Source organism: Parambassis ranga, chromosome 16 (assembly GCF_900634625.1).
Source record: "Parambassis ranga chromosome 16, fParRan2.1, whole genome shotgun sequence".
NCBI lineage: Eukaryota > Metazoa > Chordata > Actinopteri > Ambassidae > Parambassis > Parambassis ranga.
In genome coordinates this window covers 15,526,756-15,551,506 of record NC_041036.1, presented here as the reverse complement: position 1 = coordinate 15,551,506, position 24,751 = coordinate 15,526,756, and the positions used below count along the sequence as shown (strand labels likewise).

Sequence of the window (24,751 nt, the reverse complement as noted above, 5' to 3'; positions counted from 1 at the left end):
ATCAAAAGCTGAAACAGGAACGTAAACTTGCAAACTATATTTGCATGACTGACTGACTCAATCTCTTAAGTGCTGGTGAATGCCGGGCAAAGCAAAGTGAGTATGAAAAATGTCTTTCTATTTCTTTTAAATACCAAGACCAAGAGCATCTGAAACACAGCAAACCAAATGAAACCTGTGTGTGTGTGTATGTGTGTGTGTGTGTGTGTGTGTGTGTGTCTTGGTGTAAATTCAGAGAAGTGTCATCCTTCTTATGGAAATACCTCCTGCACACTGCAACTTTCATACCCGTACATGTGCTGCAAAGTCCCTTTATTAGTACACAAATATTTAAAACAAAAATATGACATAAACTTCATGATCTCATCAAAGGGACTTTGTGTCAAACACTCACAGATCTCTGAATTCTGGAGCAACTTTAGAAGGAACTAAAATGATAGTATATATAAAAATATACATGCTGCTGCATTTTATTGTATTCTTTATTTTTTAAAAAGGAAAAATAAATATATGAAAAATGAGTTGCAAATTGCAAAATACTCTGGTGTGTGAGGTCACGTTGTCAAGTTTTTTTTTCCCAGAGGGTTTCATATGTGTGCTTCCTGTATGTGTCACTGTCATTAGTGAGGTTGGTCTTACAGAGCACATTTCTGCTCATCACAGTTTGGTAAGTTAGTATTCTATATATTACTTATATTTTGTCAAAAACTAAAATGATCTTTTACATGAGAAATGTAGAACAATATATTTTGAATTTTAACATAACAGTACAATATTTGTATGTGGATTTTTCCGCCTTACATTTTTTAAACAAATATATTTTAATGTGGCACAAAAGTTAGTTTTCTTCCTTCATTTTGCTGTTTGTTCACACAACTGTAGTTCACAGTAACACAGCATGCTAACATTGTGATGTCATCTGTGTGAAGGTGCAATGAGACGGTGCTACAGTCAGCCCTGTGTGACAGTAAATCATCGACAAATGGATCATTAATAAGTCACTATGATATAATAAATGCTCATTGATAGTATCAGTTATAGGGTGTTCTGGCTCACTCGATGGAAGTCATTTTACTGCTTCCTCTTAGACATTTATAGCACATTTTCAGAGCAGAGAAGTTGAAAGTTATATGACTGACGTCTGAGATTATGTCACCTGGTGTAACATGGATCAGATGTCCACAACCAGAGTATTTTTTTTCCTCTTCTTTGAAAATAATTTTGTGTGTGTGTGTGTAATAATCTACAAAAATGACAGCCGCTAGTTTAAAAAAATATATTAAAGACACCTAAATATCCTCAGCTAAAATCAGGATTTTACATCAATGGTTGTGTTTTGCTCTGTCTGGTAATGTAGATCAATGGCGCCACCATGTGCTTGAAACAGAAAACACAAATCAAATTCCCAAACCTTTGCTGCTCTCAGAGCCGAAGGATCCTTTCCAGACTTCTATAAGGTGCATGTGAATGCACAAGGCTCTAAGAAATAATTCAATGTATGCTCACTAATGTGTTATCCAAATACAGAGGAGCCTTATGGAAGTACATGTAAACTAAATATTTTCTTTTGTTTTCTCTCTTTTGTCACAGGTGGTAACAATGGCCACGATTACAATAGATGATGACGTTCAGTCATTGCTGGATGGCTTTGATGAATTATATGACAACACATCTTTAGGATATGACGATTGCTGTGAGGGCGGTGATGTTTGTGATCTCAGTGTTGGGGTGAATTTCGAGGCAGCCTACATTCCAGTTTTGTACTGTGTGGTGTTTGTTGTGGGTATGGTGGGGAACGGAGTGCTGCTGGTAGTCCTGTTTAGGAGTAGGAAGGCCTGGAGTGTAACGGACACCTTCATCCTCCACCTGGGAGTGGCTGATATCCTCCTGTTGTTGACGCTGCCCTTCTGGGCTGCACAGGCTGTTCATCGTGAAGGATGGCAGTTTGGTACTCCTGTCTGCAAGATGACTGGTGCAGTTTTTACGGTAATAACTGTGCAGCAATGAAAATATTTGCGTTATTAAAAAAAAAGTGTTTTCTCACTCTTTGGTTGTACTTTTTAGATCAACTTCTACTGTGGGATCTTTCTTCTGGCCTGCATCAGCCTGGATCGCTACCTATCCATTGTCCATGCTACACAGATGTACTCCCGCAGGAAGCCCTGGGCCATCCATGCCAGTTGCATGGCAGTGTGGGCTTTCTCCTTGTTTCTTTCTATCCCAGACTGGATCTTTTATGAGGCTCTGTTTGATGGAAGACGGATGAAAAATGAATGTATTCCTAACTACTCACGGTATAATGCAGACTCTTTAAATGACTGGCAGCTGGCATCACGCCTGGTCACACACATTATTGGCTTCCTCATCCCCTCTGCTGTCCTCCTGTTCTGCTACTCCTGCATCCTGCGGCGCCTGCGCTGCGGCTCCCAGGGCCTACAAAAGCAGAAAGCCTTCAGGGTCATCATTGCTGTGGTGGTGGTTTTCTTTCTCTGCTGGACGCCATACAATGTCACTCTCATAGTGGACACTGTTTACTCCAACGCGGATGACGAAAACAACACTTGTGCAGTCAGATTATTTCTGGAGAAAGCTGTGGTAGTGACTGCTTCTGTGGGATACCTCCACTGCAGCCTCAATCCCATCCTGTATGCCTTTGTAGGCGTAAAGTTCCGCCGCCAGCTCCTGGAAATCCTGAGGTCTCTGGGCTGCAAGACCTGCATCAAACTACAATCTGCTGTCAACAGCAGAAGAAGCTCTATATGGTCCGAGTCTGCTGACACCTCCAACTCAATAGCTATCTGACAAAAAGAGTATTTCTCACCAGTTTGTGAGCTTGTTTAGAAGGTGACATAAGCCAGTGCCATAGAGCCGCTGTTGTATCACCTGTAATATTGTCTAATGTCATACAGGCTGTTGTCAGCCTGTGACTCACTTGAACTTGCTGGCAGCTGATTTTTCTTGTATAGTTAAAATACCAAACTGCCCTTCTCTGCTTGCAGGTAGCATAAAAAATCTGAAAACATGTAATACTGAAGCAAACTTTTAACTCTTGTTTTTAGCAGCTCCTGTGGTCATTAGATGAACTGCACCATGTGTGCACAAGCAAACATCTGGAGCAGTGATTGGATGAATTTTACAGGAGTTTACTGCTGTCCCGCACTGTTTTTTTTTTTTGTCGTACTTTTAAATTTCATGTGACATGTATATTGTGGTACACTGCTATAAGCTCATTTGAAGAACAAGCAGCCAATGTAAATTTTTGCAGCACAGCTGTGTTACGGTTATCTGGCTATTGAAAAGCAATAGTTAGCTTATAGCTCCTTTTTAACTGAAGTCCTCAATGTTTCATTAGGCTGTATGATTAATAACATTAGCTGCTGCAGTATTGCTGTATATAGTAACAGCAGTGTGCAAGCTAATCTAATCACTTTACTATACAACAATTGATTTGTTTGCCACATTCCAGCAAACAAGGACCAGATCAGAGAGTTTGAATAATAAAAAAATAAATATATATATAAACATTGTTAACAATATTTTCTAGCATTACAGAACAAGCTAACCTTAGCCAGTAATCTATAATTTAGTTACATGGCAAAAAAAATGCTCACAGCTGGCTTTTCAACTGACAAATGATCCAACATAGTGACCGTTTGGACAAACTAGATGCTGTTATACAGCTGAAAAATGTTAATGAAGAACTCTTTTTAACACACATTGGAAATAAACATGTATTAATGTATATATAGGTGTGTTCAAATTATAACTGACATAGATTGTATTGTGTATATTGTAATTTTGTTTTTTTGTTTGGAATATTCTGATACAAAATAAAGTTGTTGAATTCCACTGAATTAGCCATTTCATTTTTAGTAAAACATACATCAGACAGTTGGTACATTTCTTTGATATCTGTCTAGTTTGTTCCTGTTCAGACCTGCGGACTGTTCTTTATCACTGGATCAGGATTTCCACAAGAAGTGGATCCCACCCGGCTCTGTGGGACATTCAGGTCTCAAAATATTCCGGGAATTATTTTATTGCACAACATGACTTTGGAGGCAAGTTATGAAGTTCTTAGCTGCTTCTTCAGACTTGACATAGTTAGCACAGCAGAAGCAAAGGTCAGGATCAATGGCTGAACATTGCTGTGACACAAAATACATTAATGACGATGTTTTTTACAGTTTTGATTTATTACTCACAGTTCAATGTCTCATGTTTACTTATCATTGAATATATTGAATTATGTGAAATTGACCATATTCTGGTACATCAAGATCTTAAAGGAAATAAATACAATATAGTGCATCAATCTAATTTGTTGCATAGGGAAGTGGAACCCAGGGTAGGACAGTGATGTGTCCCTCTGGCCATGACGTGGTTTACAGCCCACCAGCTAACAGAGGAACACTTTGACCGCCAACCACATGATCACACTACTGCGTGGATATCTTCAGAACAAAGCAGGCATGCAGACAGACTTTTCCCACATGTACTGGAAGAAATCCTGATAAGAACTTTCCTGTTTACATCTGCCTTTGCTTTGCAAATTCATGTTTTAAATAACCACAGCACTAATATATGTAGGCAAGGAGCCAGGCACACACATTGGCCGAGTGACTGTATATGCTATGTGTTCAATTCATTTCATCTACTTTTTAATGCACCAAAATACATTTTTACTGACTGCTAACCTTCAGAGCAGATAGAGGATCACAATTTAAATGTGTGATTGTGCAATGTCCTTCCTGTTCTCCGTTTCCCTCTGTAAATATTGAGCATTAGTAAATTAACAGAGTACAACACTAGTACAAGAGTTTCTTTATGCGTATATTATCATTTAGATAAGATCTAAAGAGTGATATAGAAAAATGGAAACCTATGTGTAGCGGTTTCTGTGGAAACAGTTGTCATCTCGTTGACAGGAAACTGAAGCAATGTGATGCACGTATTCAACCACATCATTGAGAAAACAAGAAAACAGTGACAATATGTGATGCAATATGCGCGACATTACTAACTAATAAAAATACCTGCCTGCTTTTGCATTCATCATTTTTACATGACAAAGTATTATCCAGAGGATACATTTCTGTTTAGTAGATCAAGCTTTGTTGCAGTTTCCATATCTCTACAGACTTATATAATACATGCAGTAATTTATTCTTGGTAAAATATGATATCAGACAGAAGTTTGACCTTTTGGATATGAATCTTTTTTTCTCAGACTTAATCCTCAAGATTATCCTCTAGTTAGTCAGGTGTGCTCTGAACCAGTCAAAGGACTCACCAAGGCCTGTGTGGTCCAATCCTGAGGAGCTAGTCTTACCCAATCCCACTCAATCTCCTAACCCTAACCAGACCATGGAGCATCAGTAGCCGAACATGGTCTGTTCGGATGTTACTGTTGCATCACATTCACAGTTACTCCACTCAGAGTTACTCTAGTATCACATGGACGACATGCATCATGTGGGAGGTGAACAGACAGAGGCAGCGTGATGCTGTGGGCTGAGTATTCACTTTGACATGTGGCTCAACAGAAGCAGTGGAACACTTGTGAAATTCTTGGCACTCACTAAAGCACTGCATATCATTGTGTCAAAGAATTATTTGTCTCCCAACTACCGAGCTAGTATAACTATATACACATTCCACTGTAGCTCCACAGTCAAAATGATTAAGCTTAACTTAGAAATACAGCAGCCTTATAATAACACTAGGACATCAGATTCCACAGTGATAAAATATTTTGCACACAGACATCAGAATCCCACAGATCTCACATTCTTTCTACAGATGTCCCATATACTTTTTCAGCTTTAAACGTCAACAGTTTACTGTAGCAGTTGCCCCAGACACCACAAACAACGGGTCATGAAAGCTTCTGGCTGATTCTTGTATATACAAGAGCAACAGAAGACACTCAGACAGCTGCATATATCTACAGCTAATCTCTGTTTTACATGAATTTTAATTTAATGATTGCAAGACAAAAGAATCATTTAAAAAACAGACAAGCAATTTGAAAGACAAAACTACCTTCTCCACCATCAAACACTTGTTTCACCATCATCAGAGTGTTCTCCATGTAGCTGATATCACAAGCTTTCACCTGTGTGCTTCTCACATATGTGACGCACCTTTATCTAATCTGACTCCTCTGAAAAAGCCCACACACTTCTCCTGAACCCTAACGGCCAACAGTCAGCGTCAGCCTCGCACTGACAACACAGCTTTTAGACTTTAGAAACTTTAGAGACTCTAGAAATTAAATACAACGGAGAGTGAAGAAGGATGTTTATGGCATTGATATCTTGGTTTTACAGCATGTTGAGGCTGGTCAGTGTTTACCCTGAACACAGCATTGTATCATGTCACAGCAAGTTTTCTAGGTCTCTATCCAGCTTAATGCAAAACAGGAAATAACACTTCAGTTTGACGTGGTGCTTGCAATGTCATAAATGTGACAGGTCACTGCTGCTGCAGTCACTTTTTAGCTGTTCACCATGAACTAGTTAGTTACAGTACATTGAGTTTCTGAAGCTCTGCTGTTAATGTACACCTTCCCCACTGGTTAATTGTACGTGTTAAAGTGCTGTAATCACACCTTGAGCCCACAAACAGGCAAACCTCACATGCCAGGACCTGCAGAACTGTGTGCATCTTACACTACCATTGCCATTGTAAGATCTTATCATCTCTAATTTCCTTTAAATAACACCCACTACTTTCTCCATCTGCACAGAGCCTGCCACAGTTCTCACACCAAACACACTTAAATGAGAGTTAACGGATGGCGGCGATCAACAAAGGGCTTATTTTTTTTCAGCTTCCTTTTCCTCCGTTTCACTTGCCAGTCACCTGACTGGTTATGTCACCACCTATTCGTGTCATCCTGTGTCATACAGAGCAAACACCCATGTTGCAACAATATGAAAGATTGAAAGGAGAGAATACAGAATTTACAGTCTGTACTGCTGTAGGATAATCTGACAATGGCACATAGCATAAAACGTGAAACAGTCAAATACATGTCATCAAGCAACAAAGACATAATCTATGTCTGTGTGATAGCAGAATGTATAACATTAGCAAAGATGTGTACTTACACCATCCACACATATTTGCATTAGCTTATGACAGTTTTCCCTAAAATCATTCATACAAAATACAGAAACAATAATAACACAGGACAAAATACAGTTCATGATTTAGGGTGACAAGTTGAAGCAGTGATTACAACACAGAGGTCACCACGATGTGTCTCTGAAACATTCACATTAGTGGAATGTGTCATTTTTCTAATAAATATCTATTCTTCATTATTACTCACCCATAGAACACATGACTTGAAGTCACATCAGAACACATGAGTGTGTTTTGTTCATCAGCACCCACTGCTCATCTGTTTCTGCTCTTCCAGCTCCTGATTTTGTTCACGGACGGCCTCCTCACCCACACCCAGCTCCCACAGCGGGCTGTTGGAGTCTACCGTGGCACGCCTGAGTGTGGCCAGTAATTGCTTCCTGAAGCCTTTACACAGGCCCAGATACAGCAGAGGCCTGAGGCAGGAGTGAATGCAGCCAAGGGCAGCAGTGGCCATAAGAGCTGTTTCCAGTTTACCTGTAGGAGATGTGTCTTTCTTAGCACTGCTCTTCCTAACAGTGTCCAGAAAGAGTATGATGTTGTACGGAAACCAGAAGAGAAAGAAAACCGCGACCAGAGAGAGGATCATGACAGCTCTCTGCTTCGGCAGGCTTCTAGGGTTGGAAAGCAGTCGTACCAGGATATGGGCACAGCAGATGATCAGAACAGCTCCAGGTAACACAAAGCCTATTGTGTGGTGGAACATGTGTGACAGCAGGCTGAGGTCAGAGTAACTGCGGACACATGGTGCTGGATCTTTCTTATGACCCAGGTACATCCAGTCAGGGATGGTGAGGAGCAGGGAGATGATCCAGACTGCCAGGCAGCTGATGTGAACACTCCGGGGCCCCCAACGCGAGTACAGCTGGATGGCATGGATGGCAGACAGGTAGTGGTCCAGGCTGATGCAAACCAGCAGAAAGATCCCACAATAGAAGTTGACCTAAAAAAGGGAAACTGTAATCAGAGACAAAACCAACAAAACCCTCCAAACATCTTTATCACTTTCACTTCTCTGCTCTCCTCCTGTTCCCACAAATTCTTGACTTCCTGGAGGATATCGCTTAGGGAGTAAATAGTTCTGCCAAGAGTCTTGCACAACACTGTATGTCTACAGCCAAACACAGTCCCCCCAGAAACAACATTCTTCACTGAAAAAACTTCACTTTCATTTTCAGCCCACAAAACACTTACATGAAAAACAATTCCACAGATCCTGCAGAGAATCTCTGAGCACCATTCACAATTCTGAGCTGCCTGTGCCGCCCAGAAAGGCAGCGTCAGCAAGAGCAGGATGTCTGCAACCCCCAGGTGGAGAACAAATATGTCTGACATGCTCCATGGTCGCCTCTTCTGAGCCAGGACAGCCAGGAGCAGAATATTCCCCAGCAGGCCTACAACCAGCACCAAAGAGTACAGAACCTGCAGCCCAACTGCTGCACTGCCCCTTGGCTCAGCAGGGTCTTTGTATTCGTAGTCATCAGGATAGTCGTAGCTGGTGTTTATACGAAATAATCCATCGAGTTCCACCTCCATCTTCTCCATCTACCCAGGAGGCAAAAACACAGAGAAGTCAAACAGAGGCTGGACGTCAAAACTCCACTATATATACCCTCCCCTCTGTCTGTGCACCATCAGCTGGATGACAGTGGAGCCTGTAAAATCCCCCCTCGGAAAGCCCAGTGAGGCTATAAGCACTGTCACCTCACATGGTGCGATGTCACTGGATGTCGCAACAGTGGAGTAAGTTTTAGTGGAAAGCCCAGTTCCCCTTGATCATGCGCACACCCGCGAGAAAAGAACTGCAACCATATAATGTTATCATTTATATCATGGATAATATATGATATGTTTAAGATATACCTGGACTATACACTTGATACATGTGAAGCAAATTTTACGCAGGTAGATATGGAAAAATAAATATTTACACGCTACGCAAAACCACACGCGCAAAGACGAGACGTCTCCAGCGAGCTGCGCAGGATTAGGGTGTAGTTTCGAAATCGAAAGACAGAATAAAAAATTCTTATTTGCAAGTATCCTACATCACTTGCTCAACTCCTGTATAGTGCTTTAACTGCAGGGTGTGAAAACAATGACCCCCTTGTGTGTTTTGGATCGATGATGAGCGACTAGAAATGGAAAAGAACAGCAACCTGCGCGTTCCCTCCATACAGAGGTTAAACAGGCGTCCCACACGGCAGACACCGTTTTTTGGAGGACAGACGAGCTCCTGCAGCTGTCGAGCGCCCGTCAAGAGCTGAGCTTTCTGTGTGTTACAGCGCAAACTTCAGAGTTCAATACAAACAACAGTAAAAAAAAGAAGAACCAGCTGTTTAAACGAACTAAGCGTGAATCCACAACAACACCAAAACAGAATGGTAACTGAAAAACGAGAGATAAGACAGAGATGCGCTCACCGGACACAGTTAAACGACCCTTCACATGGAGATTATGACTGTAAATCCTTCACCACGTCCCCTAAACTCACTTTAACACACTATCTGTCACACTGGTTTGTTTTGGCTCATCAAATGTCACCGCGCTCGCACATTGGCAACTCTACCAGTCTGCCACATCTAACCAAACACCGTGTTAACGTGATAATTGCTTTTCAAAATAAAAGCCTTAACCAAACTCGCCGCGCTGCCTACAGAACAAAATCTAACAGAAACAGACTAAAAAAGTCAGAGCAGTTCGATTTTCTGAGAATTATATAAAAAAGCTCAAACCGCACAGCAACAATGACCTGAACCTTTTCTGTGGTTCTATTTCACATTGTTTTGAAGGTCAAATCGTCAGACTTCCTTCTCGCCAGTAGCTTGTCTGACAAGAAGAGACAAAGAAGATAAATGCGTCGCGCCAATGGCCCCCGTCCACTAGATGGAGCTGTTGTTGTGTTTTAACGTCGACAGTGAAATCTATTTTCAAGAGGACAAAGGCGCCTTAACTTCCTCTGTGGGGCAAGGAAGAAAAAAAATCACGTTTTTTCTTCAACACCACACTGCTTTGGTCAGTTACCACGTAATAAAAAATAAAAGCACTAACATAAAAAAGTGAAATTTTTCAGAAAATAAGCTAAATTATGGCAAATGAGTCATACGGCCCCACTGCTGCAGCTACATTATCCTATATTCCAACTGGCCCAAATACAGCATAGTAAAACCCATGTGTTTACTGTGAAGGCATACAGAAAATACAGAAAAGAGGTCAGCACACTGCAGCTTAACTTAAGCATAAATAAACACAAGCAAAAGACAACTTTTCATCCATTGACAGCAGCCTGAGCTGGAGGACCAACAGCACTGCTGTTTATAAGAAGGCCTGCAGCAGACTCTACTTCCTGAGGAAGCTGAGGTCCTTCAATGTGTGCAGCAAGATGCTGGAGATTTTTACCAGTCTGTTTTTGCCAGTTCTCCTCTGTGGCCTGATAGGGGGCATTGCAGCCAGTGACACTAATAGACTGAACAAACTGATCAGGAAGGCTGGCTCTGTCATTGGCTGCAGACAAGAGACATTTGAAGCAGTGGTGGAGAGGAGGACACTGAACAAACTGTTATCCATCATGGATAACCCGTTGTCACACAGAACGCTACAGGAGATCTTTCCTGCCTCATGCTGTAAGACTGTACAACACGTCATCTGTGTGCCAGAGATAACATGGACTCACTTGCACAACGTTTTGCACAAGTTTGCGTTTTTTTTTTTACTTTCAAATTGCACACTCTTGTATATCATATCATTTCACACCAAATTGCACAATTCCAATTTTGACATTCTATTCTATTCTATTCTATTCTTACAACACTTTTTAAAAACCTACAGCACAGGCAAATGCAGAAATATAAAGCAGTGCAGAGGGGCACCCCTAAAAGTCACGAACCTGGCTGAGCTATTGATAAGCAAAGAGGCTAAAGGATACTTGTTGTCAGGATGTTAAAATAAACAAAGAAAATGTGTATTTGGATGGATTGGAGAGTCATAACATTTAAGACTTGACAACCTGTACATACTTAATATTTTATATTTTATTTGTATTCATTTTCTATTTTATTGTATTTTACAGTTCAAGCTGCTCACTTGTACCTTAAATTGGGGATAAATAAAGTTTTCTGAATCTGATATTTTAATAATAAACAATATCAAAAGTCACACAACTTTAAACAGAGACCCAACCAGGTCTGTCTGTTGTTACATTGTGTTGCTAAATTTGCTTGTGTTTGGAGATTTTGCAACCGATTTTGCAACAGATTTTGCAAAATAATAGATAGGAATTGGACCAATTAATTTTAATTTTAGTGAAGGGCCTGAGCCCAAATCAGTTAAAATGAGCTCCACTACTGTATTTCTGTAAGAACATACTGTAATGAAACTGTAGCAAAGTACAAATGCATCATGGACACTTTTTTCTTTAGTATTATTATTTTTTATTTCAAAAATATTTCATATAAAAGTGGATATCAAAAAAGATTAATTTTCAGATTACATACAACATTTTTAAAAAATGAGTAATGTCTTGTTTTTCCAGCACAGAATATAGCTTAAAGAGAGAGAAAAGCTTGTTCACATCATGAAAAAAGCATCACATCACACAGTTTTACAGTCTGTACAACCATTTTCACTTTTAAAAGCGGAAAACATTTACTTATCAGTTCACTGAGTGAGATAAGAGGTGGAGTACTGAAGAGAACAAACTTTTTCAGAGTATGAAGAAATCTAGCTGTTTCACAAGATTTGACCCCTTCTCAAGAAAAGTGATAGCATCAGCATGTAGCATGTGGATGTGCTGATTACAGCCTTTGCATGTTTTAAATTAACAACAGTAATTGTAAAAAAAAAAAGCACCGGGAGCCAGAAACCTTTTAACCTGGAGAACATTTTAAAGTTTTCATTAAAACTATATATTTGTTTTTTATTCACACTAGTTCATTTGTCGTGTTATCAAACTCCTCATTAACAAAACCACACATGCACACAAATACACACACACACATCTTCTAAGCTCCCTTTTCTTCACACCATGACAGAGTAGGTGGTGTTCTCACTGTCTGCAGTGCTGGTCGATCCTGTGGTTCTTCTGCGTCTTCTCTCCTTCAGCCCCTCCATCCTCTGTCCCAGCAGCCCCTTGCACATCCTAGCCAGCTCCCTCCTGAATTTCACCCCTACAAAGCCATACAGAAGGGGGTTCAGGGCGCAGTGTGACAGTCCCACGCTTTCAGTTATCACAGTCCCAATGTCTACCACACGGCCAAACTGGCAGGTTTCAGCTATCACGCCCAGCCTCTGCAGGCTGTCTGCCAGCCGGAAGCAGTTGTACGGTGCCCAGCAGATGACGAACACGGACACTAAGGAGATGATTAGGCGGAGGGACTTGCGCTTTTGGCGCCGAGTAGCATTGCACAGAGACCTGAAGATCTGGACGTAGCAGTAGAGCATAATCAGAAGGGGGAACCCAAAACCCAGAATCAAACTGACCAACTGCAGCCCCACATGCCATTGTGTGGAGTTCTCAGTGAACCACTCCTGGCACACAGGCGGCCTCTCATAGCCCACTGCTTTTATCTCCACCACCTGTTTAAAGGCGATGTCCACTCCACTCAGCCCTAGGCAGAGCACCCAAATGATGGCACATGCAAACTGAGCATGGCAGGTGTTGCGCTTCCATCCTGAGCTGACAGCGTGAACGATGGCCAGGTATCTGTCAAAGCTGATGCAGGCAAGGAAGAGGATGCCACTGTAACGGTTCAGGGAGAAGAGGGCACCGGAGATCTTGCAAAGGGCCAAACCAAAGACCCAGCGGTGTGCCCACTGTACTGCAAACAGGGGCAGGGTGAAGGCCAGTAGGAGGTCAGAAATGGCCAGGTGGAGGAGGAAGGTGTCGGTGAGAGAGAAGGCACAGGCTCCACCTCTCTGAGAGCTTCTGTAGCGTCTAATCACACACAGCACCATCACGTTTCCTACGACAGCCACAACAAACACTAGGCTGTATACAACAGAGTAGTACTTCTGTGCAAAACCATAGACGTCATCCTGTAGGCACGGGGCTGACAAGGTCTTACTTGTTTCAGGGGACAAGGTGTTGTTATCTTCATACTCATCAAAATCCTGCTGATAAGAAAAAGAAGAAGAAAAAAGCAGATGGATGTAGGTTATTCAGTAAAAAGTGCATTTTCACTCATTATTTCTCTTTAATTGACTTTAATTAACATAATAATCAGATATGGGTATAAAAGATTAAAAAAAATCACTCACCCAGTAATCTAATGTGGTCGCTGTGAATTGATCCATGTTCTTAGGAAGCAGCCAAACTCCTGAAACTCTGCTAGAGAGAAGAGAGCACACTGAGCACGTCAGCTTTTCGTCCTTGTTCGCAGTTTATCTTTGCCACACTCGTCGAGATGACGGAGAACCAGAAAGAAGAAGTGCTCATTTCAGGAACTGAATCTTCACACAGTTTAGACAGTGCTCCCAGAGCTATAGTGGGAATCGATGACTGTCTCAGGAAAATTGTGACATATATTTTTAAAGCATGTCTGCAGTTGGTAAAAAACTTCTGCCAGACAGACAGTGTATGACTAGTGTGTGGAAAAATAAACTTATTATGGTTGCGCACCCATATATACAGACCAGATACAAGATGTGATTTATCTACATGCTTACAAATCCTAACATCAAAAGTGAACATTTGTGGGTTTAAGCCTCAAGAAGCAGAACCTGTTTTTACAAAACAATCTGCCATATTTGAATTTCAGAGGAGAAGTGAAAATGCTGGGTCGGCAGGAATGTCACTTTATGTACTTTTTTCTACACATCAAGCATTACACTCAACCTAGATTTTAGTATTTAGATGACTGTTGCAAGTTTACAAAGGTCTGACTACTACCACAATATTACTCAATATGCCATCGTAAGAGGCTCCAAACAAACATAAACAAACACAAATAAACAAACAATAGTGCCAGGCCAGTGAAAAAACTGTGCTAGATTGCCAATATTTAAAATGAGTGATTCTAGAAAGTCTCTTTTGTCGTTTGCATATTTGCATTGGCAAGTTCTGCTTTCCAATAAATGGCTCACACATATGAGAAAATGTGTGAGTGTGCATATATAATGTGCATATATGTTACTCTAAAAAGTACATGCTAAATTAGAAAAAATAAGATACAGATGTACACTTTTATTATAAATTAAATACCTTAAGTAAAGATTCTTTTTACTGTATACTCCCTGGTTTTAATTTTTAAAACAAAAATAAATGCAATGATATGTTGTCCATATTGTGGGACAAATAAAGGTTTTCTTAATCTTAGTTTAGTATGGTTAGAAAGTCAGGGAGAGGACTCACCATCAGCAACAGCAACAGGATGTAAAGGGGCCAATATGGTATACTAAAGAGCAACACAACAGGATATGAAGTAATTTGTTCATCCTTATGTGGTTAAAGATTTTATAAATAAACACTCTCAGGTGCAACCATGAACATTATGTACATGCTTAAAAATGTCAGGAGGCAAAAATAACAAAAACAATCTCAAATCTGTTGCTGGTAGTTTCCTCAAGATTATATTTTCACTTTGAATAAATGAAGTGATTTAGATTTAAAGAAGATGAACATTTTGTTCAAGAAAGCATGCGTGGCTACTGCATGCACACAAGAGCATGCAGAGATGACTCACTATGTGCACCACAGAGACACTGTGGTGTGCGCCAACCCCCCACCCCCCTTTCAGTATTAGTGTGATTTTCTTTAAAAAAAAAAATAAGAAACAACTAAGAATAATTTGTGAGGAACTGATCACTGCTGCGGTTTTCTCTGTCTCAAGGGTCTTCTGGTAAATTGTGTAACCTCATATATGTTCAGCTTCCCCTCTGAAAAGGTCGCTCACATGAAAACTATGCACCACAGACTAATTTATGTGAAGACTTGAGAACGGTTTCAAAAGTTTTTATGCACAACACAATGGTGTCGCAGTGAAGTTGACCTTTGACCTTTTGCATGCAAAACATTAAAATGACTTGTTAGAAATACTGAGGAGGTTCCTGAGTATTCTCTTCTGTGACCTCCACCACAGACTCCAGCTCAACCCCCCCAGAACTTTCTGCTACCTACAACATCCTCCAGCATGACCGGTTTGGCACTGGGTCTTTAAAAGAACTAAATCCTAGCTGGCCCAGATAACTTGGAGCCTTTTTTTCTAAAACTGGCCGCTAACATTATAGCTGAACCATTGTGTCATATTTTTAACCTTACTGGAGACACGGTCCAAATCTTTAGGCCTGCAGCATCCACTAGCCAACCAACCAAGAGCCACCAAGTAAGCTGCTGCATCCCCTTTGCCACTTGATAAGGGTTTGATGCCAGAGTTTTATTCTAATGTATTCAATTCATTATTTTCTACATATTATGTACGTTATCCTGCTATCACCATCACTCACCACATGACCTCATTCCTCTGTTCCATTGCTATATTACTCATCATTAGTCAATTATCATTATGAAATTATCACGCATTTTATTATTATTGCACGTTTCTGTTTGTTAATAAATATCACCTATTAGACCAAACTCTACCTCCTATGTGTTGTTTTGAGGTATGAGAATGGAGGCCACTTAAGCTCAGAGCTCATTGTTCTGATGTGAGATTGACTTCATTGATTCTTTTAATAGTATTTCATTAATTTCAAGTATTACGGTCGCATGATGAATCCTGGGTGGTGCCTATTTTAACGAGTGCAAACTCTATCCAAAGTGCGTCAACGCTACAAAGGCCTACCTTCCACTTTGAAACTCTATTACTTAATTAATTAATTAATCAGATTACTTTTCAGATTAAGATTTTATAATAGATAACATTTATGAATATTGACATACTGTTAAATATTAAATAACATTAAAATGATTTTAAGATCTAAAATAAGGCAGACACAAACATCCTGGAGTCTCATCACTCATCTTATTACTCGGTAACATCCTGCTATGTATATAGGCCTACTGTAATTGTATCAGACATTAACCGATACTGCAGACAGCCAGCAGGGGGCGTAATGCACAAATAAGTTTTAACGGCTGGCGTCATTGTCCATATGACTCTGCATCAGTGTTTATGGACCAGTCCAGCCTTTTGTCAATATGGAGACCAAGGTACTTGTAGCAAAATATTTAGTATTTAGCAAAATACTAAACTCAAACAAAGCAGAGACAAAGTAAACACACAGGGGCATGGAGACACACACACGTTGACTAAATGCACCAGAAGAGGTTGCAGGCAGGGCAAAGCAAGCAATCACAATGGAGGGGAACATGACAGGAAGTAAAAGAAAATAATAATAAATAAAATAAAACAGGAACTCAGCCTTCACACATTTCAGACATGCACACACAAATAAAGCAACCAAAAACAGACTTTGCTGACCACTCAGTTCTTGAGTCTAATTAAAAATGCTGACAACTCGTCTAGAATTAAAAATAAACCACTTATGACATGAAAGAAAAGGTTAGACTGTCATTTTACACAGCCTTTCAGTGTGTCATGAATGCATCATCAAATACAGAAGAACCAATGGAACAAGTACACAGCTTGTCCCTAAAGGGTTAACCGTTACAGGTTTTACTGCAACTGGCTTTTAACTTCCTCATTATTTTCTCACAGACCTCATGGCCATTTTCATAAAACCAATAAAAACAAATTTTCTCTGACACTTTCTTGTCCTATTGGATTTTATTCTTGCTTGGATGTTTTGGTGTCTTAAATATGCTGTAGATTAATGTTTAATAAAGTCAGCTCTTAACTTTGCCAGCTCACATCAGATTTTCAGACCCAGCATTGACTGTAGGCTGTGTAGCAAGTCATGTTAATTCATAGATGAGTTGCATATTTGTGTATAATTCATTTTTATATGAAGAATAATCCTCTGTCCTGTCATCCAAAGCATATGCTAATTGTTTTACATAATTCCCATTAGAAACAAACATGTATGTTACAAATCAGTGATTAAAAACGCTCTGTGTGAAAGGTAGCAGCAGTGGCTCCTGATCATAAACATCGAAACGTCTTAAAAAAAACTCAACAAATCCAGTTGCCCCGCTTCAACCTTTGTTATTTACAGCTTGTACAAAAACACTTCTGGTTTCTATAGTACACTTCTCCTTGTATCATGTGTATCTGTGGGGGTGACTGCTTCAGGTAACACACAGGTCACATGCTGCCTGAGAGAAGGTGAGACCATTCATCTGCCAACCACTGGCTGGGCTCCAGGCTACCCACTGCTAACAAACACAGCTGCCTTAGTTCACTTCAGTCCTTTGCTTTCTCATAATGTACTATACTGCCCTCCTAAGGCAAAGAGTGTGAAACTGAGAAAAAAAGACTTCATAGTTATCTTAATGTCCTGACAATTGAGCTATAGGTAGAATATTGCAATTTTCACATTTTGTAGTTTAGAAGAGTAACAAGAACTGTTTGGCAACAAATAACTCCTCTGTGTCAGACCCTGAGATGTTGTGCACCAGCATAATAACATTTTTGACTTGTCTCAGCACAGTAGTTCTCCAAACATTTTCATATAGACCTCCAGGACATGAAGCACTTTAATGACCAGTGAGAGATTTCATTCACAAAGCATAGTCAATTGGAGCCAGCGGTTGATCAATGGCAGTATTGCAGTTCAAACCACTTCATCTTTGGCCTTTGGGAAAATGCATAGATCCAATATTAGACCAACAACAATTGTCGTTTTTTTCTTCACTAACCTCAGCATGCTGATGCGGTTCACATAAAAATATAAACATTTTACAATGTAACTCAGCACAGGTCAGTTCTTAAACACCCTCTTATATTAAATGTAAAGAGCTGGGTCCTCACTGTGTACACCTACCACACCTGCACTAAACGTCATAACCTGGTTGATTAGTTGCTGTAAAACAAATATGCACTCATGGGTTCTTTGGTTCCTTGATAAAGAATGCATTATGTTGGGTGCACCCTTTTGAATGGTGTGATACGCCCCAAAACTAAACATTTGAATTTTTCCTTTACAAGATGAGTGCACATGCCCTAATGGTCATTATTTGTTATGTGGTATCAGCATAGAAACTGGGCTCCAGGCTACCACTGATGTCACGGCTATAAGAGCCAGGGCCAGGCTCTTCCTGCTGTTTGTGGATTTTATCTTCAGACTAAGACCACACAGATTCAGGAGCCACCTCAGGAGGTAAAACATGAAGCTATCCTTTTGATTTTCCATTGATTACTGGATTAAACATGCAACCATGTATGAAGTGATCGTTCACGTTAAAATATCCTGTCCGGTGTTTTTTTTCTGCAGCCATGGCGTTCCAGTCAAATGTGATCAGCTCGCAGCCTCAGGTCTCTGTCACACAGTACACCGTCTCCTCTGGACTATCAGACTGGAGTTCTAATGTTTGTGACTGCTGTGAAGACTGCGGCATCTGTATGTGTCTTTTTTGTATGTGTTTTTCAGAAATGTACTTTCCAGAACTCCGTTGTGACAGTGTGTCTCTCTCACTTCCAGGTCTTTGCGCTACGTTCATTCCCTGCATCCTGGCCTGTAAGGTGGCTCAGGACCATGGGGACAGCTGCTGCCTGCCCTTCCTTCCTGGTGCTATGATTGCTTTAAGGACAAGCATTCGCAGCAGATACAACATCGGTGTAAGTTATCTAAATTCAAAATCAATGAAATAAATATTTTGAAAACAGATAAATAAAATCCAATTCACACCAAGTTGTCTTTGTGTTAGTGACTTGTGTCTGTGCTTTCCTCCAGGGTTCGGTGTGTGATGACTGGGTCATCATGGCGTGCCTGCCTCTTTGTGGACTGTGTCAGATGGCACGTGAGCAGAAGATGAGAGGATAAAAATAAAAATGGGACATTTAACTATTTACAAGTTACACTGTACTGGTCTGAACACATTTCCTGTTTTCAATTTTGTTTGCAGCCTGATAATTGGACTAAACTGTCACAAGCTTTGCTTTGATTATCTATATCTATTACATATTGTATTTGCTTCTGAATTCAGCTGTGTAATTGAAATCTTTTATTGTAAGTTAAAAAGCAACATGCTGTGCAACAAACCAGAAAACTGATTGACAAAAGCAGCAGTGATGTTTTCTCTCACAGCACATTCTTTATTCTGCAAGGTAATAAATATAATAATTTAATATATTTCAGTAATGTACTATCATGTATACATCTATTCTGTAAAAGGTATTTCGTGTATGTTTAACTGCCGACAGTATATTCACACAAGGAACAGTATTGCGAAAAACTAGTCTGACATCATGAGAGAAAGGTTTACACTTGTCTTCCTCTTTCTGATTTAGTGTGTTTATTAGACTTAAAATCATTAGGTAAAAATCACTTCTAATGACTGATGATTGGTGGTTGGATTTGGGGAACATTATATTGGTGTAAAAGTTCAGGAAAAGTTTGATGCTAAAAAGATGATGCAACTGATGCAAACTGGACAAATACAAACACTACAAACACTGTATTTAGAATGCAGTGTAATGTGACACAGTGAACAGTGACAGACTTTTAGCATTGTGCTGATAAAAAGGTTCTTCTATAGCTTTAATTTTGTCATTCAACCAATACAGCACATTTTAGTGTTTTATTGCCTGGAGCAGTCACTTGTCCTTCTGTCAGCTCATCAGGAATTCTGTGCATGTCATTGATTGTATCGTGCGGATTCTTTTGTGTGATTTGGACCTCAGGGGGAGGAGCGCGTATGTCCAGTGAAAAAGGATCTGAAAACCTGATAAAACAGGAACTGAGTTTTCTATGTTACAATGAGGATCTAAATCCTGGCACAGAGCTGGGTCTCTGGATTAGACAAAGCTTTGATCTGAAGACAGCGAGGTAAGATTATAGACTCTTCCATTGGTAGCAGCAAAAAAAAAAAACACAAAAATGTTTTTAAACTGCTATTCACTGCATGAATCTAGTCAGTAAAAATATACAAAATACAGGACTCACATATACAGTATAGGTATATACCTAAAGTTGGTGTGAGGAGTTGTGTTGTGTGATAATGTCTTTTATATATGTTAATTTTGAGATGATTATGATAAGTAACGAGAGTTAGAGAACTAATGAGAAATACTAATTCATTATTTATTGTTAGTTCATAAATACATATATTCAAGTGGTCTGAATATGATTATGAATACCCATTAATAACATGCACCCTGATCTACTGTTAAAGGGACAATTTATCCTAAAACCAAACATTGATATTTTTCTGTGACCTATATACAGAGTGTTCTGTGTGAGTTGCAGAATTTGACAGATATCTGTGTTGGTAGAAAATAGTGCATTAAACTACTCACACAAATGTCTGTGGATTCTCCTGTGTGGCTGGATGATGAGTTCTGGAAAAAGGCATTAAGTGCACTTTTTCTAACTTTGTTGTTGTTGTTATATGCATTGCTTTCTTTAGGCAGTTTAAACAATCCATCTAGTTTTAAGGGTGGAGAGAAGTCTCTAAAACTCTATAATTCACATCAATAGATGAATAATCCTGTGGGCCACACAATCAAGGCCTCCTGGGCGAAAGTCTGCAGTAATCTTGTGACCACCATACACCCTGGGTGAAGAATTTGGCAGATTTTATTTCTCACTTTGTCAGCCACACAATTATACTTGGTGTTTCTGACAGCCAGTTCTTTTACCTTTATGTTGGATATTCATCAATTAACAATTTCCTCTTTATCAAGTTGGTCATTATAGGTTCTGTATTTGTTTCTTAACTGTTAAAGGTAGGGTAGGAGATAGAAAACTCAGTGAGAGTCAGCCAGATTTTGAAAGTAAACACCCTTTCTCTCGGAGTTCACCCCGGTGCGTGTGTGACTTCGGCCATCATGCATGCACCTCTCTGGTGCTCGCAGAGCAGGAAGAGAGTGACAACCAGCCAACTATAGGCGCAGGTGCGCCTCGCAGGATTGGCTGATGTTTTTTAGCGTTTTATAGCTTCCACAGATGATTAATATTCTTCGTTTTAAAGCCAAACTGCCGAACTATTCGGTTGCTATCGGATTGTAAAGAGAAGTTACACTAATTTAACAAAAAGTGCATCAGAATGAAATCTCCTACCCTACCTTTAACAGTTTAGCTACTATAACGTTTCATCAGAAGTCAAATATTCTTTAATAAACAACAACAGCAGGTAACAGCTCAACAACTGTCAACCTAACAACTTTATGTCTGTTTATCACGAGTTTGACCTCTGCTTGACTTGAACATGTCTTCTGTCTTCAGATTCCTGCATCACCTTCAACCGATGAACATCGCAGAGATCTCAGAGATCTCAGAGATATCAACATCAGCGTATCACATCAGCCAAACCCCAGAAGAAACAGATGACAAAAGTCTAACAGACTTTCTGTTAAGTAACCTAACGAAATGGCCGCTCATCATCTGTTGTTCGCAGCCATTGTTCTTTGTGCCGCTCAGCTCATTAGAGGTTACAGCTTCAACAACTGCATTGCAACATACTCAAACAAAAGAAGTTTCCAGTGCATCCATCGCACGGATACGTACATGTCTGCTATTGTGAATGACCTGCCTAAGTCCACCATTAACCTCACCATCTGCCTGAACCATGTGTGGCACATTCCCAACAACAGCTTCGTTCATCTGCCGAATCTTCAGAACCTCAGATTAGATCATAATCACTTGAGAATCATGGAACCGTTAGCCTTTCATAACTTGCATTATCTCAAGTCTCTAAACTTGTCCTTTAACTACATATCGGAGCTCAACTCTTCTCTGTTTGATGGCCTGCACAACCTCACCTTCCTCTCACTGACAAGCAATAAATTAAAGCAGCTCCCTGAGGGTATTTTCTATCCTCTACTCAATCTAGACACTTTAATCATAAGACAAAACGTTCTGACAGATTACTCAGGGATCGCCAAGTCTGTGTCTAATTTAACAAACTTGAAAACACTTGACCTTTGTTTTAACAAACTGACTTCACTTCACTCAAATGTATCCTTGCCCCAATCCCTTGCCGTGTTCTATGTGTGTAGAAATAACCTGTATACATTAGGATGTGAAGGTTCATTTTTCAAGTCTGTAGAGGTGATTGATTTGTCATACAACTCAGAGCTCCCTACAATGGCTTTTCAGGGACTTGATCTGAGAAGTGTAAAATATTTGCGTTTGCGTTCAACAAGTGTCAACATAGTCAAGTTTTTAAGCATAAGCAATGTCCCTGCAGGTTATGTTGATTTCTCTGGCACGGGTCTGCAGAATGACAGCCTTATATCGGAATTTTGCAAACTGATGAGGAAAAAGCTGAATTGGATTGTAAAGTTGAGACTGGGTAATAATGGCATTAGGAGTTTGGCAGACATCCCATTGTACTACTGTCCTAAAATCAAAGAGGCTTTGGATCTATCCCACAATAATCTGAAAAGCGTAGGCTGTCTCTGCTTTCTCAGCAGACAGACATATTTAAAAAGGTTTGATGCAGAGCATAACCATCTCACCTCCCTCCAATCCTGTGAAAAAACAGTGCAAAACACGGTTTATTGGAATCTAGAGGAGCTGAGCTATCGTTACAATCGCATTCTCTCCGTCAACTCTAACGCTTTCCATCATACACCAAATATCAAGACTCTAAAACTTAACATTAACACAATAGCTTTTCTTGATCGCAAAGCTCTTAGCGGGTTAAAAATGCTCGAGACTCTCCGCTTGGACAATAACCTTTTAACTGATGTGTTTAGTGAGACTTTTGAAGATCAGGTCAACCTGCAAACCCTCAACCTACGCAACAACCGGATTGCTGTCATTTTCAACGAGACCTTCCATAGTCTAAAAAACCTGACGATATTAGACCTTGGAGGAAATAAAATCACTCATATTCAGCCATCGGGCTTTAATGGGTTAAAAAGTCTGGCAAAGCTCTATTTGGATGGAAACAACCTCAGACAAATTGACACTTCCCTCTATCGTGTATTTCAGGATACACTCACAGCGCTGGATTTACAAAGTAATCAAATTCGCTTCCTCTCTGAACACATCAGCTCACCATTTATGAACCTCAGCAAACTTAGTGATCTGAAATTAGGCGAGCAGAAGCCTTACGGCCTCACACTTGTTCCCCGCTCTTTTTTCCGTGGCCTTCACTCACTGAAATCTCTCTATCTCACCAATAATAACATCAACCATCTTGCTCCGGATGCCTTTGATGATCTGACAAGTTTACGTTTCCTCACACTAGATAACTGCTGTGTTGGGCTGGCACAATTACTACCAGGAGTCTTCAAGAATCTAAGAAATTTGACCAGATTGATTGTAGAAAACATGGGCATTGGGAACTTCTCAAAGGAAATTTTTGGAAATCTTACAGAGTTACGCTTACTGCAGCTCAATCGCAATGTGATGCAGAGCATTCCTGTAGACACACTAGAGAGCCTATCAAAACTCGAATACCTTGACATACGCAATATTCCTCTAAGCTGCACCTGTGAGAACAAACTGCTGCAGAACTACACACTGAATAACCAACATGTTCAGGTGGTTTATCTCTACAATATTCCATGCCCTCATGATTTAAAACACAGGCTGTACAACTTTGACACCAAAGTTTGTGACATGGATATAGGAGAGTACCTGTTCTTCGGAACAGCAGCAGTGATCTTCCTGTTTACCCTTACTCCTTTGCTTTATGTCAAACTCTACTGGAAAATGAAGTTTGGCTACTATGTGTTCCGTTCCTGGTTTAGTGAGCAGTGGAGTCGGCTCAGAGAGAAAGAGGAAAACTGCAAATATGATGCGTTTATATCATACAATTCCTCTGATGAACATTGGGTCATCAACCAGCTGGTGCCCAACCTGGAGGGAAATGGATCATCTTTTAAACTATGCCTACATCACAGGGACTTTGAGTTGGGTCGTGATATTGTAGACAACATTGTCTCTGCTGTGTATAGCAGTCGCAAAACCATCTGTGTGGTGAGCAGGAGCTTTCTACAAAGTGAGTGGTGCTCTCTGGAAATCCAGCTGGCCAGTTACCGACTCTTCGACGAGCACCGGGACGTTCTTCTGCTTGTGTTCCTAGAGCCAATCGCCGAGAGGCAGCTATCTTCCTATCACCGCATGAGGAAGGTCATGCTGAAAAAGACTTATCTGCAGTGGCCTGGCCCAGGCTGCACTGACCCCATGCAGGCACAAGATCTGTTCTGGAATCAGCTCCGTAGGGCAATGAGAATGGACAGCAGAGTGAAGACAGAAGAGAAGGACATTGATAAGGCTTGTGTTAATCCTGAAAACAAAGAACATTTGGAAAATCACATTTCAGATGAAAACTTTTACTTGCTACCTTGAAAATGCATTTTATTTGTAAATACTTTGGATATGTGAATCAGTGATGCTGTTTGTGTGTGACCACAAACTGTTTTGCTGTCTTGCATTGAATTGCTGACCACATACAAAATGAAAAGGCTTCTACAATAAATACTTGCTCTGTAGAGAATTTTCCACAAAGCACTTGTGATAATATTTGATGATTCTGCACATTAAAGAATGCAGCAAAGACAAAAAAAACCACATAATTGTGTTTCATTAT

At 40.2% G+C, this 24,751-nt stretch overlaps 5 protein-coding genes across 8 annotated transcripts; 3 read left to right on the top strand and 2 right to left on the bottom strand.

Moving 5' to 3' along the window:
- The first annotated feature begins 599 nt into the window (after positions 1–599).
- Positions 600–3,849, top strand: cxcr3.1 (chemokine (C-X-C motif) receptor 3, tandem duplicate 1). 2 transcript variants are annotated; one of them, XM_028425123.1, is made up of 3 exons: positions 600–667; positions 1,591–1,986; positions 2,065–3,849. In XM_028425123.1, the coding sequence occupies exons 2-3, from the start codon at positions 1,600–1,602 to the stop codon at positions 2,800–2,802; spliced, it is 1,125 nt and encodes a 374-aa protein (XP_028280924.1). In that variant the 5' UTR covers positions 600–667; positions 1,591–1,599; the 3' UTR covers positions 2,803–3,849. The 2 variants fall into 2 exon arrangements, with proteins under 2 accessions (XP_028280924.1, XP_028280925.1); XM_028425124.1 differs by having other exon boundaries at positions 631–663; positions 1,587–1,986.
- LOC114448274 (C-X-C chemokine receptor type 3-like) lies at positions 2,306–9,908 on the bottom strand. Of its 2 annotated transcripts, XR_003671900.1 has the most exons (4): positions 9,576–9,908; positions 8,347–8,697; positions 7,340–8,095; positions 2,306–2,433 (listed from the first exon to the last, which is right to left on the bottom strand). XR_003671900.1 is itself a non-coding variant. In XM_028425125.1 (3 exons), exons 2-3 carry the CDS (start codon positions 8,695–8,697, stop codon positions 7,394–7,396), a joined length of 1,053 nt encoding a protein of 350 aa, XP_028280926.1. In that variant the 5' UTR covers positions 9,576–9,908; the 3' UTR covers positions 6,287–7,393. The 2 variants fall into 2 exon arrangements, 1 of the variants encoding a protein (XP_028280926.1); XM_028425125.1 differs by lacking the exon at positions 2,306–2,433 and having other exon boundaries at positions 6,287–8,095.
- Positions 9,909–11,614: 1,706 nt separating this feature from the next.
- cxcr3.2 (chemokine (C-X-C motif) receptor 3, tandem duplicate 2) lies at positions 11,615–13,545 on the bottom strand. Of its 2 annotated transcripts, none has more exons than XM_028425336.1 (2): positions 13,408–13,545; positions 11,615–13,260 (listed from the first exon to the last, which is right to left on the bottom strand). In XM_028425336.1, exons 1-2 carry the CDS (start codon positions 13,441–13,443, stop codon positions 12,169–12,171), a joined length of 1,128 nt encoding a protein of 375 aa, XP_028281137.1. In that variant the 5' UTR covers positions 13,444–13,545; the 3' UTR covers positions 11,615–12,168. The 2 variants fall into 2 exon arrangements, with proteins under 2 accessions (XP_028281137.1, XP_028281136.1); XM_028425335.1 differs by having other exon boundaries at positions 11,615–13,263; positions 13,408–13,539.
- A 4,666-nt stretch (positions 13,546–18,211) lies between these two features.
- Positions 18,212–19,336, top strand: cnfn (cornifelin). The gene is made up of 4 exons (XM_028425454.1): positions 18,212–18,366; positions 18,481–18,606; positions 18,688–18,824; positions 18,940–19,336. The coding sequence occupies exons 2-4, from the start codon at positions 18,483–18,485 to the stop codon at positions 19,027–19,029; spliced, it is 351 nt and encodes a 116-aa protein (XP_028281255.1). The 5' UTR covers positions 18,212–18,366; positions 18,481–18,482; the 3' UTR covers positions 19,030–19,336.
- A 622-nt stretch (positions 19,337–19,958) lies between these two features.
- On the top strand, positions 19,959–24,614 carry tlr21 (toll-like receptor 21). The gene is made up of 2 exons (XM_028425453.1): positions 19,959–20,034; positions 21,433–24,614. Exon 2 carries the CDS (start codon positions 21,577–21,579, stop codon positions 24,508–24,510), a length of 2,934 nt encoding a protein of 977 aa, XP_028281254.1. The 5' UTR covers positions 19,959–20,034; positions 21,433–21,576; the 3' UTR covers positions 24,511–24,614.
- Positions 24,615–24,751: the final 137 nt, after the last annotated feature.